Source organism: Embiotoca jacksoni, unplaced genomic scaffold (assembly GCF_022577435.1).
Source record: "Embiotoca jacksoni isolate LCO1_2020_lvr unplaced genomic scaffold, fEmbJac1.0.p SCAF_2, whole genome shotgun sequence".
Lineage (NCBI taxonomy): Eukaryota > Metazoa > Chordata > Actinopteri > Embiotocidae > Embiotoca > Embiotoca jacksoni.
The window spans coordinates 16,915,340-16,936,038 of record NW_027185340.1 but is presented as its reverse complement, the minus strand read 5'-3'; the positions used below and the strand labels follow the sequence as shown (position 1 = coordinate 16,936,038).

Here is a 20,699-nt window from a genome sequence, read left to right as displayed (position 1 = left end):
CATCACAGCATTTCCCCCCAATTTCACCCACACACACACACTAATTTGACACACTCTTATCAACAATTCTAATCACCATTCAAGATGATAATTATTCGCTCTAATCTGTGATTCTTCCGCTTTCCTCCCAGTCCAACTTTGCTCCATTTACCTATATGATGCTTATTCACTAGCCAGCGGTAATGGATAATCATTGGCTAATGACACCGGGGTTACAGTAGGAGAATGATAAATAGCTGCTTCATCCCATTTGAAGTGTCTCCCTGTTTATTGGTCATTGAGACTGATGAGACCGTATTAGATGCTAATGAAGTCCACACATGACTGAAGCCATTATTAATCTTGTTGAATGGAATTTATATTAATAACTGCCAGGGTCGATGGAGCTCCAATTCTGGCTTAAAATCTAGAGGGGACGATGCTGGTGGAGATCATTTTTCTATTTGTTTGTTGCAACCCGGTCTGATGCCCTCAAAATATACTTTCACTGTATGTATGGAGCTGAAAGAGGCACGTATAGAGTCACTTATCTGGTGTTATGAGTAGATCTCTTGCACTTGTTCGATTCAAAACTTTATTTTCCAAAGCGAATTTAGGCAATTTACACTTTTAGCATCGCGAAACATTTTTTTTTTTAAGGTGAGAGACACGTCTCTGTTTCTTAAAATAAATAAATGGGTGCATAGATAAATAAATATCCCTTTCCACTTTGTGGGAGAAGCTGTGCTTCTTTCATCTTAAAGTAGGACTTGATGTGAGATCCCTTTAGATTCGATGTGAAGCATTGACATTGACTGGAGCTGGGAAGTGGTACGATATAATCCGGAAACAAGCTACCCTAGTCTAACTCAACAGAGTTGCGATATAATGATGTGGGATCACACAGCTCCACCAAAGCCACTGTGAGCCATACTGTGTCTCTGCAGTGTCAAAGGAAGACACCCTAATAAGAGGCATTTTTCTTTTGTTCTTCGAGAAGTCTCTCTACAAATAACTGAAATATTTATTTGTAATTTTTCTCTTTAATTAATGTTGCATCGTGTATTTCAATGGAGGGCGATTAAATATGTAGAGCTGGAAAGGGTAGTTATAAGAAATAATGGAGAACTGCTGGTGGCACGCTATTGCTGAGAGAAATTATTTGACTGTCTATGTAAATATGTCTCCGTGCATGTACTCCAGTCTGTTTATTTTGTGTGTATTTGCGTGTCGTGCATTCGCTGGGTCACGTTGTTTACAATGTGGAAATCTACCAACTGGGGTGGGGTGATTACAACCGAGCATCTGGGATGTTGGCCAAGAGGGGGCGCACGGGTTTGGGAAGCGACCCAGTGCTGCTGGCTTGGAAAATCAGTGAACATCTTTTTTTTTTTAACTGTACCCATGCCAGGCCACAGTGCTGTTTTGGGTCGGATATTTTTCGCCCAATTTAGCGTCACAATAACCGAAAAATTCTTCACCAATTACTTTGTACTTGCCTGTTTATTTTTCCTATACACACTAAAAATGCTGGGTTGTTTTTCTCTCATGGGTAGAAAAAAATAACCCGGCATTTGTAAGTGTGTATAGATTGAATAATTCAGATAAACTCTATTTGTGTGCGTTGGCACTTCTTTATGTATTTATCTTAGTTGCTAACCAGCTGCTAATCAATATATTAGTGAATGCATGATAAGTAAAAGTGGATTTACCTGTGTAAGCAAGATGCTGTCAAACAGTAGTTGTGTCTCCGCCTGGTCCTTGGTGATGTCTGCGTTGGCGTTCATGCCAAAAATCTCCGGCGACGGGTTGAGTGGAAGCGATTTGGTGTATTCTATGTAGCTGTTGTACTGCGACAGAAATGCAGAAAACAGAGGAAGAGGAGGGAGGTGAGTTACGAGGACAATTTTTAACGCAACATCAGGAAACATCTCGAGTAATAACACTCATTGAAAAACAAGTCGGCTCCTTAGATTGCTGACATTTATTTTAATGACTATGTAAATGTGACTTCATGAATAAAAGATGTGGTTGGAGGGGGGTGCAGCACTGGAGAACAAAATGCCAAATAAAATGGTGTACGCCATAGATTGTACTTGTGTGAACAAATATATCAACCCTCACTAATGGTGGTTGCCTGCTGTGCCTTGTTACACACATTTGATCTCCTAATGACTTTTTAAAGGTAGCTCAACAGCATGGCTATGGAACTATGAATCCTGAATTATTCTTAGTTTAAAAACTAGTGAGTTTAAGTTTTGCTGTAAGACGTCATCAGGGAGTGACACGACCAGCGGTGTTGTGTAACGGATGGTTCTGTGGTCACGGAACTGTTTCTACTCTGCTGTTCTGAGTAAAGAGCAGCTATATTGTTGGAGGATATTTAAATACGACTTCATATATTTCTATGTAAATAACATATTACCTGACATTTCTGTGCTGCAGTGTACCATATCTTAAAAAGGTCACACTAACTTGAACACAAAAAAGAAACCACAACAAGTATTTTTGAAAGCTCAGCTCTTAGAAAATAGTCCAGAGTACTTGTGGTCCTTTCTATGATGTATGTAGAATTTGTACAGTAAAACGACCTGATTGAGATACTGCTAATAGCGTGCAAAGTAGCCATGAAGGAAAACAGTGACTACTTCGAAGAACTTTTTTTTTTTTTTTTTTTACTGTATAATTACACATTTGTTCTACAATCAGGAAAATATTAAAAGTGAGGAACAATTCTTCTATAAGTAACCATTTCCACAGCTGGTAATGTAAGTTAATATCAAATAAATTTACTATTTAGTTAAGGCAAAGGATCAAATTTCTGTCACATGTCACATTTCTGTCATATGTGTCGCAAGACACATATGAAATACCTGTGTTTCATAGATCATGAAAGTAAATAAGAGACACTTAACAGTTAACAGCTGCCCCTTGCAGCGAGTCTGCAGCCTGCTAAATGTGACTGACTGAGTGAGTGATGACTCGGTTCAGTGAAGTTTCGCATCTAAAACAACTTTTACTGCATTCTGTGTAAAATAATGTACAAAATTCTCAGTTAACAACGTATAAAATTACCTATTTATCTTTGTAAATCTTATTCTTCTTTGGGCTTAGCCTGATCTTAATTTATGTTGTGATTTATTTGAAATATACTTCTTGTTGCTAAGAGTGGTATTTGGATGTTTGTAGTGACTTGAGGCATTTTCTGGGGGGGAGATTTTCTGTATTTCTTACATCTCCCTCAGCTGGTGCGTAGTAGAGTCCACTGGGATCAAACGTGTAGTCAGGCTCCTCAATGATCTTTGAGGTGTAAAAGATAGAGAGGATGGTGCGCAGGGTTCGTCTGTCCCAGTCATCCGTCACACGCCCTCCATAGTTACACTCACCAGTCATGTAGCGGATGGCATCAAATGGCACAGCCTGCAGGAAACAAGAAGTCATGCACTTTAGAAGAGAACTTAACATTAGTTGATGAGTAGAGTTATGCTACTCAGCACGTATGTATTTACACTCTTCTAAAACAGTAAAGAATTCAAATTCACTTCAGGACCCACACTTGCAACGTAAGCTGGCGTAATAAGACAGAAAAGTAAAGTGGTGGCCACTGGCATTTTCTGGAGGAGGAATTCACTTACAAATTCACGGAGACACACTCGGTTACGAGCTGAAAATGTCACCGCGTTCAAAAAAATATATCCTCTGTAGTTTATTCCTGCCACTTCTTCTCGGCTGTAGCAGAGAAACGGATTGGTGAATGGCTGAAGTGCTATCTCTTTGTGGAAAAATGTCAATAGGGATTTTGAATGTGGCTTATGAAAGTGAATACTTGAGCGAGGCAGAACCCACTTGTAAAAGCCAGAATTTCTATTATGGGCTTCGATGCTGATTAGTGTACGTACATGTGAGGAGATCACGGATGGGAATCTGCATATGACAGAATTTTATTTTGTGTCAGAGATAAACTTGATTTACAAGAGAATATAGAAAGTGTGCATGACAGAACAAGGCTGTGCTAGCATGCACTAGCCTGCAGCCCATGCTTTATCGAATTTTGTTATTAGTTTAACTCAATAAATATAAAAAATCATCCCTAACAGGAAATATCTGGTACCTGATACTGTTCCAGGAACATGTGTAGCTGCTGAACGGAGATCCGGAGGTCGGTCTCATTGAACTCGTATGGAATGTTCCAACCTAAAGGTCCAAACTTCCTCCTCTCCTGGGCGAGGGCGTGGAAGAAACACAGGCCATAGAGGAGTTTCTTGAACACAACCTGGGAGGTGGATAAGCACAGATGAAAGGCGCGGTCTCAGATAAACAGTGGTGCTTGTTTAATATTTCAACAGCTAAAGCAAACACACTCTGAAATGCACCCACTGATGTAGGCATGATAGATATGCACGGCGAGCATACTGACCGGCTTGCTGCAGCTGTCAAAAAACTCCGGGTCAGAGATGGGGTCCATCAGGAAGGAGCGTGCAATGTTGGCGCGGAGGCCCTTTGGAGCCTCGTTGGTCATCTTCACCCCATTCTGGAGCACCGTCACGGGGAAAGTAGGGGATGGGTAGCTGGTGAGCCACAGTCTGAAGTCTGGATGTGTGGTGTCTGGGTTCAGTCCCTGCTCACAAATACATAAATACATAAATACATATAGAAAAGACATGAATTAGCTCTCTTCCCACTGGGGAGAGAAGGTGTGTGTGTGTGTGTGTGTGTGTGTGTGTGTGTGTGTGTGTGTGTGTGTGTGTGTGTGTGTGTGTGTGTGTGTGTGTGTGTGTGTTCTGACCTCACAGACCCTCTCCAGCGTTGACATCCATGAAGTAGCCAAGTGGCAGTTCTGCAGAACCACCCAGGTGCCATCTTTAATGCCTGTCTGAATCATATTCATAGCAATAGGACCCTGGCCTTGACCCAGAGAGAGGGAGGCCAGCATGTTACCGGTGAAGCCCTGAGGGTTAAGAACAGCAGTGCACACACACGCACACTCAATTATATATGTATATATATATATATATATATATATATATATCTTTTTGCCTTGAAAGGTGCCAAAAAAAATGTCTCCTTTAAAAAGAGCTATGTGGAAGCCTGGTAAATCTAGAGGATTCAATTTCTCCTTTCATTTTGAGTTTGTACACACAGCAGGCTTCAAAGCTGCTGAGTTTTCCAGATGTCTGTGTACCTTTTCATCTCCGAACTTGAGCAGAGCAGCCATGGGATCTGAGCCAGGAGAGAGGATGAAGATGAGGGGGGCACAGCAGTGGCTATCCACAAAGGCCTTACTCAGGTTGAAGGGCGGCGCTTCGATGAAGGGACGGCCCAAACTGTCGGAAACAAACTCCTGTACCATGGGTATAATCTGAGGGACAAGTTAATGGAGTGCGTTTAGTGTGTGTGTGTGTGTGTGTGTGTGTGTGTGTGTGTGTGTGTGTGTGTGTGTGTGTGTGAGAAACCTCCGTAGTAACAGACACAATTGCCCACAGGAACTGACCTTGTCTGGTCTGAGACAACGAATCACCAGCATCTTCTGGAACTCGCTCAGCTTCTCCTGCCACACATCAGGGAAGGCCGTCTGATGGGGATCCTGCAAATATATACAGCACAACCCATGTTGAATGCAGACCGTATCTAAATAGAAATCGCTCCACATTGGATATGTGCATACTTCTAAATATGAATGCTGTCACGTAGCTTTTCCTGGGAAAAACATACTGCAAATATGGCATCACTGTTTTTTCTTTTATCATCGTATATTGCGTACACCTAAATTCTAACTGACAGTCCAAGAAAACAATAAAGTAAGAAATTAATCAGCAGAGTACACGAGCAGGCACGCAAATTATGAAATTATATTTTAAGTCTGTTTGAAATGAGGGAATACAGAAGCGTTTTTATTCATCAAGGAAATAAGCACGGCCCTTTCATCAAGGTTACCTTCAAAAACATGTAGCCGAACGAATTTTTGGCCATTTTTTTTCTCAGAGAGGAAAGATTAAGCTTTGTAATTAAGCAAAAACACGGGTAATCCGTAATGTGAAATGTGGGTAGGAGAGTAATATCGGGAGACAGCTGAACATGTATGAAAAAGGAAAAAAAAAATAAGAAACAGAGGTGGGGAAACACTACTGGGTCACAGCAATATGTTTGATTAATTTGTGAAACAAGTGCAAAGGAGGAAGTGAGCAATGGTAGCGGGAACTTTTGGAATTATTTCCCCCCAGGCTGTTTGTCGAGAGACTTCTGGCTATGTGTGTTGGCAGGTGCTTTGAGACGGATACACCTATTTAGGATCTCCTGGGGATTTTCTCTGTGTGAACAGGGGTGTGCTGGCGTGTGTGTCTGAGTGCCTGTGTGCTTGATTGAACAGCTGTTCCTGCATCAAGATTGAATAAATGTGAATTTTACAACTGGAACAAACTGGATTTAATTAGATAGAAGTGTTGTGGCTGATTCTGTTGATTATAAATCAAAGTTTGTGTGAGCATGTGCGTGTGTGTGTGTGTGTGTGTGTGTGTGTGTGTGTGTGTGTGTGTGTGTGTGTGTGTGTGTGTGTGTGTGTGACAGCGACGAGACAACCATGTGTGCTGCATACACGTTGCACCGTACATTGATTAAACCGCTGTTCTTGTATCTAGATTGCATAGATGGGACTATCATAAAGAGAACTGAATACATTTAATTGGATAAAGCTAAGATTCTTTAGAAGATGGCGAGATAGTCAAATTGCATGGTCTGTACCTGAGGCAAACTATTTTCCTCTCCCACTTTCTTTCTCCTGTTTCCCCTCTGTCAATGTTACATTGAAATCACAGTGAATACACCACAGCCGGGGTTTTTTTTTTCCGGCTGTGGTGTATTCAGCCGCAATGGCATTAGGTAGGGAAGGTGGAATGAAGGGCTTCATTAGTGATGTGGGATTCCATGGTGCTACCCCACTGAGCTGAGTGAGTGAAGCTAGCCACTGATTCTTGTGCCAAACCCACTGGAAAATAGGTTTAGTCTGTTTACTCTATCCTCCTCCCCCTTTTTAATCCCTCTCCACATCTTGCTAACTGTTTTGCTGAGGTTTGCTTGTAATTTGTACTCCTTGGCATTCTGTCCATGCTCAGGACATCAAACCCTCTCATTCATATGCAGATTTTTTTTTTTTTTTTTTTTTTTTTTTTTTTTTTTTTATTAAACAGGTGTTACTAGCAAAGCAACAACATTAATAACATCTTAAATAGTCCACTTGAACAGGCCAACCTGTGGGTCACCACTGAGTTACACCGCAGGGTAAAGAGCTCAATTAACAGCAATACCAATACATCACGATATGATTTATCATCTTTAAATTAAGTAACTATTCTATTAAGTACCACTGAAGGGAGACAAATCAAAAATTCATATTTTCAATTACCACAAATACTATATCTTTGGAAATGCAGTAATCTTATTGGTCAGCTGTAATCTGTAAGTGGGCACACTTTGAAAAACGTCAGTTGCATTTTAAATAACTTTTAGTTTGAGACACAGTGACGAGGTGTCAAACCAAAGTCATGTGCTGCCTGTGGCAGTGCTGTGAGGTTTGCTCTCTTTTAACAGGCAAACAATTGCTCAAGCTGGTGCCAAGTTGGTCTGCGTGTATGGGGCCCATGCATTCACATACAGAATACATTTACTAAATCTCCGGTAAATATCCTGAGTATTTTCAGCATTTCATTCTATAAAATCCAGTATGTCGGTCTTTTAAAGGCAGCAGAACGCATTTTGACTTGATATTTCGTGGCCTAACACTAGTGTTAATAACAAATGTCACCTTATTTTAACCTGTTAACCTTAATTGCTAACCACTACCACCACCACCACCACCACATTCCCAGCCAATTGTTAACACAAACACAGTGACTACAATAAGACAGCAGCCATGGCAGCCATATTAATGTAATCAAATTGTCTTTTTTTTTTTTTTTTTTTTTTGGAGGAAGAGGATTTACACATTTTCTTCTCCCTTTAGTTCTCTGGAGTACTTTCTGTTTTAATGTTTCCTTTCTGTACATGTATTTCATGGATGCAGGCATTATACCACGTCATCTTCAATCAGGTATTTTAAACTTTTTAATTTCTTAATAGAAGATAACAAAATTGTACCCACTCTGTTTGTACCAATACAGAAACATATACAGTACAACACTCAAAGAAGGAAGCAGTCGGCCTGATAACACTCACCGGGCTGTCGTAGACCAGTTTCCACTCATTTCTCAGGTGAGCCATGTCATGGCGCAGTCCTTTGAAATGTTCCATCTCATCCAAGCGGCATACCTCGTCCCAAGACTTCTTGGGGAGCCAGGTGCAAGGATTGGAGTGGGGGTTGTCCAGGCCAACACCACCTGTTAGAAGGAAGCGCCACTCCCCCTCATCCACCTACAGCATCAATTAGTACCATGCAGCTATTACACTGTTAACACAGCAGCGGAATGAGCAGAATTTGTGATTAAGTGGCTTAATGGTTGACAATTTGGGGGATTATCTTTGGATAACAATATTATGCAAATTGCAAATACAGATAATACAGATAATCTAGTGCAAAGTAATCATTGAGAAGCAGGGTCTGAAAAATGACACGAACTAGCTTTGTTTGATGAACTAATCACTTGCTAACAAACAAACAAAACAAAAATAGATGCGTTCAAACATCTAAGGTTTGTGTTGCGAATGTGAGTGTATATTCCTACCAGGTTGTCGTGCATGAGCAGACTGATACTGAGGCAGAAGGAAAAGAGCAGCTTATCCTTCTCAAACAGTGAGCGACACACATTGACATATAGTGTGTAGGTGAAGTGGTCTTTCAGGATCTGTAGTCTGAAAAACAGACATAACATTTTAAATAGTCTTGTTTAGTGGAGTTTTAATCCAAACCAAACAAAACTCACAAACTCATCAACACTCACACTATTACTCGTAATTTTGAACTGTTTACAAATGATTTTTTTTTTTGAGTGGAGAGATACTTTAAAGTAGTGGTTTGGTAACCTGCTTCAGTAGGAACTAGTATTTCCCCATTACGTTAGCCAGGCCTGCTTACCTCTGCGCCAAGTCGTCACTCTTGTCCGAGCCGTCAATGGAACTGATGAAGAGGTTAATAAACCATGTGAGGGAGTACTGGTACATGGGTTCGATGTTGGCCAGGTCAGCGATAGAGAAGAACAAGATGGCAGAATGCATGGCGATGGGTGTGTAGCCCATGCGGGTCTCATCGATCTTCTGCTCCGTCACCTCAGCCACGGCCTGCTTCTCTGTGATTTCGTTGGCCAGCACTTTGGAGCAGGAGAGGATCTTGACGGCCGTCTCATCCTCCAGGATGTTGCCCTCGGAGGAGGACAGAACTTCCAAGATCTTGTCTTCAATCTCCTTCAGTTGTCTGACAAAAAAATGCAAACCAAAATGATACAGTTAACTGCAGTTTTCACTTTGAGGAAGCAGGCGTTGTGTTTGATTAGTGCTACTGTGCCTTTTGTTCTCTGCTCCCTGAAGGATGAGGACATGTTTCTCCTCTTCCAGGTCAGGCCTCTCTCGGGCCACAACGATGCCCAGGAGCTGGTCTTGGATGCCCTCTGGGGTGATCATGAAGTTAAGCAGGGTCACCTACACCACACAGGGTGAAACCAAAGACAAAATACAGAAACAAATTGGGAGAGGGGTTGTCTTGGTCCACCCTTGCTCTGGGTCATTAAAGTAAAGTACTTCACAGTGCAGTGTTGATCACCTTGGCTCCAGTGCTGCTCTCCCCCACTAACCTCCTATCCAATCAATTCCAATAACCGCTCCAGCCTTGGCAAAGTACAGGTAGGATGCATTTACTTTTTTTTATTCCCCCCTTTTCTGTGAAAAGGTGTTGCAGCGCAAAGTGAAGGAGTATCTTTTACCTCAGCTGTAGTAATCCTGCTTCGCACTTACCCAGAGGTTAAAAGCCTGTATCTGCTATCTACTCTCTGCCCTAATAAACGAGTGCACTTCTCCGGGGCCTAATTCCATTTCTATTGATGTTGTGAGACCCACTCAGCTGGTGGTAAAGACTCGGTGCCCATATAAATCTCCAGTTTGTCCTTTTCACACATACACCCTTCCCTGTTTGCTTCCCTTCGTCCCCTTGAGCTCCCTTAGGGCTGCTTTCCTAGATGCTCGCACTCTTCTATTTGGAACTATTGCATTTCAAAAAGGGTTTAATGGGAATAATGGAAGCTGCATTGTGTACTGTACTGCAGGCAAAAAAAAAAAAGAAAAGATTTAAGCAAAAAAAAAAAAAAAAAGGAGGATTGAGCCAGTTGTGAAAAATGAGTTGAATCAATCTAATAGCCGCCCATAACGAGCCGAGCCCCTGCAAATAGATGTTTGAAATGTGATCGTCGGTAATGCTTTCCAACCACTTGCCTCTCAGTAATGCAATTTCCTTTAATGCTGCTTTTTTTCTTAGATATTTTTTTTTCTTTTTGTAGGGGGTGCTGTGTTCCATTGGGATGGTGATATCAGTGAACAACGATTCACTCTGCTATTGAGGTAAAAAAATATGCTGTCATTTTTAGTGGTATGATGCAATAACTAAGAACCAAAGAGGGAATGTGGCGCTAATCTATCAGCAGAAAAAAACAACATTACATTTAGCTGACGCTTTTATCCAAAGCGACTTACAATAAGTGCATTTCAACCGTGAGGGTACAAAACCCAGAACAACAGGAATCAAGAAAATACAATTTTCTTCAAGAAAGCCAAACTACAAAGTGCTATCAGTAAGTGCCATTTTAAGCGCTACTAAAGTTCTACTGTTCAAGGTGAAGTCGGAAGAGGTGTGTTTTTAGTTTGCGGCGGAAGATGTACAGAGTTTCTGCTGTCCTGATGTCGGTGGGGAGCTCATTCCACCATTTAGGAGCCAGGACAGCAAACAGTTGTGCTTTTGTAGAGAGTTTAGCTCAGTGAGGAGCAACAAGCTGATTGGTAGAAGCAGAGCGGAGGGAGCGGGCTGGGATGTAAGGTTGGACCATGTCCTGGATGTAGACTGGACCCGATCTGTTCGCAGCATGGTACGCAAGTACCAACAACAACAGTGGTTTGCAATTAGAATAAAAATACAAATGTAACAAGAGTGGCATATGTTGACTGACTGCCCTTAGACTAATAACCTCCCCCTTACCAAAATGCCCTGTATAAATATACGGGTTGTATAGTGTAAAGATGCCCCTAAACTGTGGAACTCACTGCCTTCGGACATCAGAATGTCAAGCTGTGTTTTTAAAAGAAAACTAAAGACACGTCTTTTTAATCTGGCTTTCTAGTGATGTTTATCATCCTGATTTTAAGTTTTGATTATTGTTTTTATCCTCTGTGTTTTTCTTCACTTTCCCAAAATTTAATTATTGATTCTTATAACGTTGTTTTTATTGTTGCAATTTTAATTTCTTCATTTTATTTAACCTATATTTTTACAAGTTTTACCTTATTTCTTATCTTGTTGTTCTGTTTTGTATGCCTGTCAATTTGTTTGGATCTTTGCTTTTTATGTGTGTATGTTGCTCAGATGTGAAGTGCTTTGGGCTCCAGGCTTGTATGAAAGGTGCTATATAAATAAAGTTGAGTTGAGTTGAGTTGAGTTAAAGAGAGATTGCAGTGCCCCACGTGTCATTTATGATTCACTAATAAAATGAAGTGTCTTGAAAAATGTAGATGGCACAGCAAATTAGGTTGTTAGCGACTATTAGTTGTGATGAAAATGACTTTTCAAAGCCAGAGGAATACAGATGTCTGGGTTGGTCCCCGTAAGTGCCTGTATTTTATTATTCTCCTCTGTGCTGGCAGGGGATCTGTTGTGGAAGATTCATCTGTCCTGGGCTGCGGCGGTAGGATTGAAGGGTACCAGCCCCCCCATCTGCGTGGAAGGGATAGGTCGAGAAGGCAATGGAGGATCGCACATGGCTCATCACAAGAACACTGACAGCCTGCTGCAAACAGCACCGGTGTGTGGTTACTGTCAAGAAATGCTCTGCCGCGCTTTCATGACTAAAGGTTTGTGCCGGCTTCAGGCCCGTCTGTCTGAGTATGTTTGTGTGTGGTGTTGGGGTGGAACAGGGTGCAGCATTGGCAGTGGCAGGACTTTTCAAATCTCTCACACGGGGGTATATTTCTGTGTCTCAATACTGTGGGATGAACACAACAAAGCAAAATTACAGGGGCTTTGGCATTGATATGTATCCAGGTTCTGCAGCACTGGCAGCCTTTTTTTTTTTTTTGTCCTATCCCTATTGTCAAACTGTGGCAAGTTGACCAGTGAAATGGGTGACACGCAATCAAACCATAATGAAACTTCTGCGAATACACAGAGCTCATTAAAAATATTTGTCTTTTTTAAATAAATTATTGACTTTAAAACAATCTACAACCAGCAGTGACGTCACTCATTGGTTTGTGACCAGCCTTTATGAGGCCTTGAGTTTGGAATTCGGCCGGCGCCTTCTTGCTAGTTCAGAGCGGTTTGGAGCCGGTAGTGACCATACTTGGGCGAGCGGATCATCTGACTCGATCTGACTGGAAACCTGGCGATACTACGTCCCGCCCACCGATAACCGTAACCTGACTGCATCCCCGGCCTGTCAATCAAACAGACACGCCCCCAAAAACATTGATTTTTGAAGCTTATTTTCTAATTAATGATAAGATTATTTTCATATGGACGGGCAGAAAACGAATAAGAAGGAGCGATTTTAGCTGGTGACATCTGAGATAACTCATGGAGGAATTTTATTGACTGAGAATTTTATGAGACTAGTTGAATGTAAGTCTATGGAGCCGGAGAATTTTTAGAGACAACCTCCAGTTGCACCCGGTGGTATTGCAGCTTAAGGCACTTCCGCATCGGGCTCAGTTTTCAGACCTGGAAGCTACTTCCACTTCCATACACAGTCTATGCTTCAACCATGATTGATTGGGCAAACATTTTTAAATTGAATACAGAAATAAATGATGCCAGAACACTGTTTAAGTATCATAATCACTGTGTTCCTGTGTATAAGTACCAGTTTCCCTGTACAATACCTTGACAGAGGTCTCAGGCAGGTAGTGGGGGTTGCGCAGCTTGGTAGTGATATAGAAGCAGAAGTCAGGAGCGTACTCAATGGTAGAGTCTCCCAGGCGGATACAGATGGCACCACCCTGTTTAAAAGTCTGCCTCAGCAGCAGAGGCTCCAGGATGGGGTCCAGCTCCTCACCAACGTTCTCCAGCAGCACTGAAAGAAAATGTTCAAATCAATGTTTTTCCTAAACAAACAGATGACTTCTTTGAAGAGAGACCAGTGTTCATACACATACACTTTTTTTAAAAAACAAATATCACTTGGAGCTGTCAAATTGTCTGCTATTGACCTACACTACCGCCTCAACAGCTGAGCCACTGCACTACTTCAAAAGGTTCTCAATTGTGCGGCTCGACTACAAGCCAAGGCAAAAGTATTTTTCCCTTCAGCATCTTAATTCTATCATTGCACTGGTTTCCAATCTTTTTTAGCACACTGGTTTGCAAGTTTGGCAGATCTGAGCACTATTTCACAGTCCAGGGTTCATAAAAGGCAACCGTGCTACTCTACTGGGTTCTCGTCTCCAATTGGCATTAGGTTGGCTAACAGGCTGTCTGCTAAATGGGACCTGAAAAAGGTCCAGTTTAAAAAAATGAATAAATAATAGAAAAAAGTTTTCCATTTAACTTAATATAGATTTTAGTCTCTTGTTAGATGTATTACACTGGACTGTGTCAAACTTGAATTATGTACAGGCTTCTGGCTTTATATACATTGTGGCCATCTTCTTTGGCTCTGAAAAGCACTTTGCATCTTGAAAAGTGTTCCTTAAATCAAATAGTTGTTATTCACATGACTGGGGCTGTAGGAGAACCTTGCCAATCACAAAACCTTAAACTCCATATAGAAACGTATATTAGTTGTTGTGATATATGCTTGGTTTTAAAGTGTGGTACAGCTACAGCAGCTTTATATTTCAAGTTACACCATGAATTTAAGCTACAATCACCCCCTTTTACAATTTTCTGTGAGAAGTACTCTGCAGTGATTTTCCATTGCAGCGTCCATAGACAGGCACATGCACATGCAATACCAAGAAATCAGTGGAGCACATAAAACATTCCCAGTTACAAATCCCTTACTCTCATGATATCATTATTAATGTGATTTCACATTAACTATGATAATGCTGTTCTCATGTTAAGAACATTTGCCCTTCTATAATTGATACTGCCTTTCGATGGCAACTAAGTTTTTCAACAGCTTTCTGAGGCAGTGATAGCTGAGGGAAGTATCAGGTCAACCCTTTTCAAACTGCTTTGGAGGAGCATTTTGTCCCAATATACACATCAATAGTGGTAATCAGATGAAATAGTATTATGTATTATTTTTCAAATCTAGCCCAAGAGATTTGGTGGGTAAACACCAGTTCAATCAAGCTATGTGAAAGAGTAGTATTACATCATAGGCTGTATAACAAACAGCAAAAAAAGTGTGAAACTGAAATAGGAAAACAGGCTATGAACGGTGACACTGTACCCTCTGGGGACTATTTTGCGCACTGCAAGGACAAGCTACTATCTGAACTGTTAGCCTTACGGTCTGAGAGACCCAATGGCTGCCTGAGTCAGATCGTTATTTAGATGTATTTTTAATGACTGTGTAGCTCTCTGTTTCTAACTCTAATTCGTCTTTTCATGTTCCCTCTCATTCCCCCTTGAAATCCTATGAGAAGACAAAAGTACAAGTAGTTTGCCAGAGCTGCTTTTTTATGTTGTGTGCCTTTGGTTGGGTTTGTTCTGAAACCGGCTTGTGGACCAAAAGGTTACATACACACAGTTGCACTAGGGGATTGAATGCAATTCCACTTCAAGGCAAACAAGGTGAAAAAAACAAGACATAGAGACATCTAAAAAGCAGCCAAAAAATAGTCAGATCTGCCTACTAATCTCAATATGACGACAAAACTGGGCAGGAAAAATGTAAATGCAGAAAATATAATTGATTTCTCCTGAGCTATTGTCTGATTTACAGTAGTTTGATACACTAATGGTGCTCACCGAAACGCCTCACTCAGTAATACTGCTTATTTGAGTTCTTGCACTGCAGAGCAGAGAACAAAGGAGAGCAACATTCTTTGCATGGCACTAATTAGTCTCTGTGGTAAAGAGAGCCCTCAGCAGGCAATAAGAGGAACTGCAACAATGTGTGTGTGTGAGGTACAATCAAGACTGCACAGCAACAGCAGAGGCATCCAACTACTGTAGAGATATGTTTACCTGGTGTGCCAAACTGGATGCAGTTCTCCAGGGTGCGCACAAAGTCAGCATCACTCAGTTTAATGATATGCAGGCTGTTGGCCTTCTCCATGTTTTTCACCCACTTGTTGGCCTGGCCTTGAGGATCGATCATCAGAGGCCATCGCCTGGCGTTACTACAAATGCACACGCAGACACACAGGGGTGGGTGATCAAATGGTGCTGCCTCGTCAGAGTAAAAGATCTTCTAACTGCTAACCATGACACATCATAACAGTAGGGGGGATATTGGATAACAAGAATTGAGATGTAGAGAGCTGCTTAGAGGTGAATAGTCATTCTGAGCACAGTTAGACAGCTCACAGTTGGATAGCACACCAGGGGCCGTAGTATTGCGATTAAAAAACAATGTTGCTTCTTCATTTCCACAAACAAGCAGATGTCTTGTCATATTACTGTTTTAATGCAACTTAAAGGTCCCACATTTTTCACTTCAGCAGTGTTTTAGTTGCTTTTTTGGTACAACTGGTGCATCGTACACAGATCAATGAGCCTCTCCTCTTGTTGGCAGACTCTTTTCTGAGTGACACATGTCAAGGCCAACCACAGGTTTTCTTGTGTCCAGTAGCTTGTTCACTCTGTGTTTTAATACACAAATAAAGTCGTACAATGGGCCTTGCTGAGGGTGGACATGTGACATAAGCGTGAGTTTGTGACATCACAAACTTGCAGAAGTCCAAACGACACTTTTGCTGAGTACAAACTCTGGACAATTTTCTGCGGACTGAGCGTTATGATGTTTTCACAGTATTTATATGGCACCTAGACCTGCTTTATAATCAAAAAACAAAAAGGTAAATATGAAATTATACAATATGGGACCTTTAAGTGGAACCAGAAAAGTTATGTCCCAGCCTCTTTGTTCATTTGGGTAAACAGAGTGATAATGACCAATTAAATTCTAAACCTTTGTTAATCTACGGTGATCTTGGTACATCATCTGTCAAAAATATGCAAAGGCACTGCATTTAAACACTGCGACCCATTCCTTATGCAAATTGAGAGGCATAAAAACATAAACAGCAGCAAGCAGTTTCAATCAAGATATTCCTGCAGAGTAAGGGGAGGCCCTTTGAGATCAACTTCTTTGTCTCTAGCCCAGGAACAATTTGCAGGTGTATAACACCTTTAAAGCACTGCTTTTGTGAAAAGTCTATTTGAAGTTTAGTTTTCTGTTTCCGTTGATGTTTCATGTAATTTTGAGATGCCAGCCAAATCCTGACCCAACTTTTCTGCTCGCATTTTAAGTACAAGTTCCTGAAGACTTCCAAAACTAGTGTGTTTAAGTCTTTGAAAATACAACGGTAAACATTAAGGTGATATTTGTGCCTCGCCTTGAGAGAATCACATTTCACTGTAAAGTTAGTCTCTTCAGTACTCACGAGATTATGATCCCGTTTTCTATGGAGAAGCTGTCCGATGGTAGGCCAGCGATGGTCCATGCACGAATCTTAACGGGATCACCCAGCGAGTTCATGAGAGACATGTTGGAGGAGCAGGGGATCTCTCTGATCTTACAAAGATTGATCCATTCCTCCATCTGGTCCTGGAGAGAAGCACATTACTGGTAATGACTTCATTTTCACTTTCTTACATCCCCTGAGACAAAACCACACACACTAACCTGCGACTAAATAAGAGCACATGATTGTGAACAGTTCAGCTGTACACAAAAATCTACACATTCACAAGTAAACATTAAAAACATTAATATATACAGTCCCAATAGCAAGATTTTCCTCCATTCACTCGCACATTTATGGAGTGAAAAATGTACCAATTCACCCTCCTCTCAGTTTTCTGGCATCATAGTGGCCTTGCATGTGAACAAGTATAAAAGATGACCTTTAAACACTAGTTTGGTGTTTGAGATATGAGGTTCAGCAGGGGGGGAAATCAAAGTGCCTTGGTGGTAAGTATTTATTTTTCACTGCAGAGGTTTGTCACAGTGTGATCAATAGAACAAAAATCATTAACCTCACAGCTAATGGAAATGCTAGTCCCGAATGCTAACTCATCTCCTAATCTGTTGTTGCTATCTACATCACGTATATGTACTGTGTGCTCCCTCCGCTGACTCCACCTGTCTGTAGCTGGAGGTGAAGGCTCCCAGGTAAGCCACTATGCCTGCTGAGATAAGGATGTTCCCCGTCAGGTTATTGTAGAGCTGTCCGAGATCGATGGCCATTTCACTCCAGCGTGTCTTCTCTCCGCCCAAGCCCCCAATCAGCTGCTCGGCTCGCTCCAGCTTCTTACTGCACAGATCCACCTGGAAGGCATCGGAGGAGGAGGAGGAGGAGGAGAGTAAAAATATGTTGCACTGTTGTGGTCATGGAACTGACATAACATCACATTTCCCCCACGGTAAATCTGTGTAATTCAGGAATTGCATTGGGTTGGCAGTTCAGTCCAAAAGGCTGAGTAGATAATATTTTCTTGTCAGAGGCACAGTCTTTTCTTTGTTAAACGAATATGCATATATTTCATTGGGTGTTTCATATGCATATGGGTGTTAAACAGTGACTGCAAAAACCTTCCAGTGATCAAATTTGTGCAACGAATGTTACGTTTTTAATACCTCAAGCAATAGCGAGTGTTAAAATTCAACAGTCTCCCCCTCACACACACACACACACACACACACACACACACACACACACACACACACACACACACACACACACACACACACACATATACAATTCCCAACCTGATTCTCCAGGTCAGCTTTCTTGCTTTTATTTGCATCCAAAGTCTCCTGCAGCTTTGCAAGTTTATCTTGGACTTCTTTGAGGGCAGCCTGCTTTTTCTTCAGGCTCTTCATGGCCACCTCCAGCTCCCCCTCAGCCTGAGCCAGCTTCTCCTTCTTTGGAGCCACCACCTTGGCCACTCTGAAGGACATATGAAGCATTTAATTTCATATGTCTACATTTACAAGATAAGTAGCATCTTAGTCAATGCAGATTCTCGCATTTCTTAGATTTACAAGCTATGTGGGAACCAAAGGTCAAAGTGTTAACATTGTATGAAATGGAATATGGCCTAAACCTTAGTTCATTTATACAGAAATACTCAACTGTACTCCATCAGTAGAAACAAAACTCATTACTGACATAATGTGAGAAACTAAAATAATAATAATAATAATAATAATAATAATAATAATAATAATTAAAAACAATAGGGCTTTTGCACCATTCGTTGCTCGGGCCCTAAAAAGAAGATTCTGTTGAATTCTCTATTGCGTGCAAAAAGTAGCAGCAGGTCATCATATTTATACCTATTATGTATTTTTGTCATCAAATTCTTTAACTTCCTGATTTTTCCTGATAGCGTATTATATAATGTGATGAAATTAATTTGATCCAATCTTCTCTTATTTTAGAAGAAGTCTCGACTGTGTATGAGAAGTGCCACTGGGAGTTGTGCATAGTTTTAAGTGTTGAGTAACAGTATGAACTTAATTGTAAGCAGGAAAATTGACTTTTGTCATCCAAAACACATGACAAACTTTAGCCTCTATGAATAAAGGAAGCACTTAAGATTGTCAGAAACACAATGATGTAAACATTTCCTTTTAAATGATTCACATCTTGGACTTGGCCTGTTAGATGAATCACTTGGGACTTTGCATGCATGGTACACACCAGGAAAATAATTATTCCTCTGACGCTAACTAAGTCTCATGTTAATCACTAAAACGGATGGAAAGCTTGCTCAAGCTTTGCGAATACACATTCATTTTCATAACTGAGAAAACGGGAGGAGAAGAACATTACTTACTTGTCGTACTTGTCCATGGCACAAACCCACTTACACAGGCCCTCCGCTGCAGTGGATGCAGTTCTAATCTTCTCTGGTACAAAGTCTGGATTGGTAATGTACTTATTGCGGATAATGGCCATGAGATTTGGAGCGATGTTGTCCTTATCGTATTCATGGAGGCTCTGGAGAAACTTCATGTCTCCCAGAAGCTTTTTGGCCGGGCCCCAGAAGTCTTCCACTTTTTTACCGGAGCCTGAGGGGTCCGGCACACGATCTGGCTTGAGTCCTTTGAGAATGCAGATTGCTTCCATAACCAGCTTGACAGCCGTGGGTGGGCTTTTCATGGACTTCACGACTGTGATATCCTGTAGAAAAGATAGAACCACTGTTCACTATTCTACTCCAGTACACCTGGCATCTGAGCCAGAGGTAAGGGAACTGCTTTACACAAGGAAGAAAAGACATTGCTGCTCATACCTGAGTGGTGAGAGTATTCAGTGCAGCCAGGGCTGACTCCAGAATAGGCATTGCTACGGCCAGATCAGCATCACAGTCATCTTTAATGGCCTCGGCAGCCATGGCTTGTTCGTTGGCCACAGTCTCATCAATTTTCACCACCCTCTCTGTCTCGGCCACCTCCACAGATTCATGTTCAATCACCACCATCATCTCATCTACCTCTTTGCTGGCAACAAGCAGCTGTGGCTGTAGGGCCTCTAGCTCAACTTGCATGATCGCCACGTCGCTGGCTGCTGCTTCCAGCTTTTGAAGACCCACCTCATACCGACGTTTCAGCTTCATCACATGACTGGACAAAGGAAAAAGAAATTTAAGTAACATTTTTACACATGAAAACTGGAATTTAGCTTTTGTGGCCAGCTCTGATTTCAGTCCTTTAAAACTACAGCCAATTTGATGTGAAAATATAGAAGTAACACCTGAAGTAACAAAACTTAAATTACAAATCACTACGGGACCATAAAATATAACTCACGCTCTTTTTGTCTTCAGCAAGGCTTTGAAGGTGGAAATGAGCTCCAGGTATGAGGTCGGGGTGACATAGTTGTGGCGCTGCAACTCGGTCAAAAAGCAGACCGACAGCTTGATGGTTGAGGTGTGGAAGCTCTTGCACATGTTGATGCAGCCTTCTCGGATCTCATCCGTCATTTCAACATCTTCCAGGAAGCGGCAGGCCACTGCCTGCAGGGCGTCCTCAGGCCAGGTCTGGCAAGGAAAGAAAATGTGTTGTCTTGCCAATGTGTTGCCAAACATACAGTGTCTTAATAATGCCTCCAGCTACTGGTATCACCATCACAGGGGCATTATGGTTTCAGGTTGTCCGTCAATGCATCCATTCCATTCTTGTCAGAAAAGCTTTGATGGAATTTCTTTAAATTTGGCAGAAATGTTCACTTGGACTCAAAAATAAACTAATTACATTTTGGTGATCAAAAGCTCGAGGTTACCGTGCACTCACAAAACATGTTTGTGGCCATAACTCAAAAAGGAATTCACTATTTACACTGAAATTTTGCAATTATAAGTGTTTAATAAGATACAAATTATGGTGTGATGATATTTTATTTTCAAAAGTTCA

At 41.4% G+C, this 20,699-nt stretch overlaps 1 protein-coding gene across 1 annotated transcript in view; it reads right to left on the bottom strand.

The window, feature by feature from the left end:
• Positions 1-20,699, bottom strand: part of dnah7 (dynein, axonemal, heavy chain 7) — a 73,119-nt gene that overhangs the window by 10,321 nt on the left and 42,099 nt on the right. The window contains 19 exon segments of the mRNA XM_069154801.1: positions 1,692-1,829; positions 3,214-3,399; positions 4,091-4,252; positions 4,397-4,597; positions 4,766-4,927; positions 5,162-5,338; positions 5,471-5,563; positions 8,188-8,382; positions 8,694-8,820; positions 9,044-9,379; positions 9,470-9,603; positions 13,042-13,232; positions 15,299-15,453; positions 16,720-16,883; positions 17,421-17,606; positions 18,048-18,228; positions 19,121-19,467; positions 19,580-19,910; positions 20,097-20,326. Of these exon segments, the coding sequence (XP_069010902.1) occupies positions 1,692-1,829; positions 3,214-3,399; positions 4,091-4,252; positions 4,397-4,597; positions 4,766-4,927; positions 5,162-5,338; positions 5,471-5,563; positions 8,188-8,382; positions 8,694-8,820; positions 9,044-9,379; positions 9,470-9,603; positions 13,042-13,232; positions 15,299-15,453; positions 16,720-16,883; positions 17,421-17,606; positions 18,048-18,228; positions 19,121-19,467; positions 19,580-19,910; positions 20,097-20,326 (3,696 nt within the window).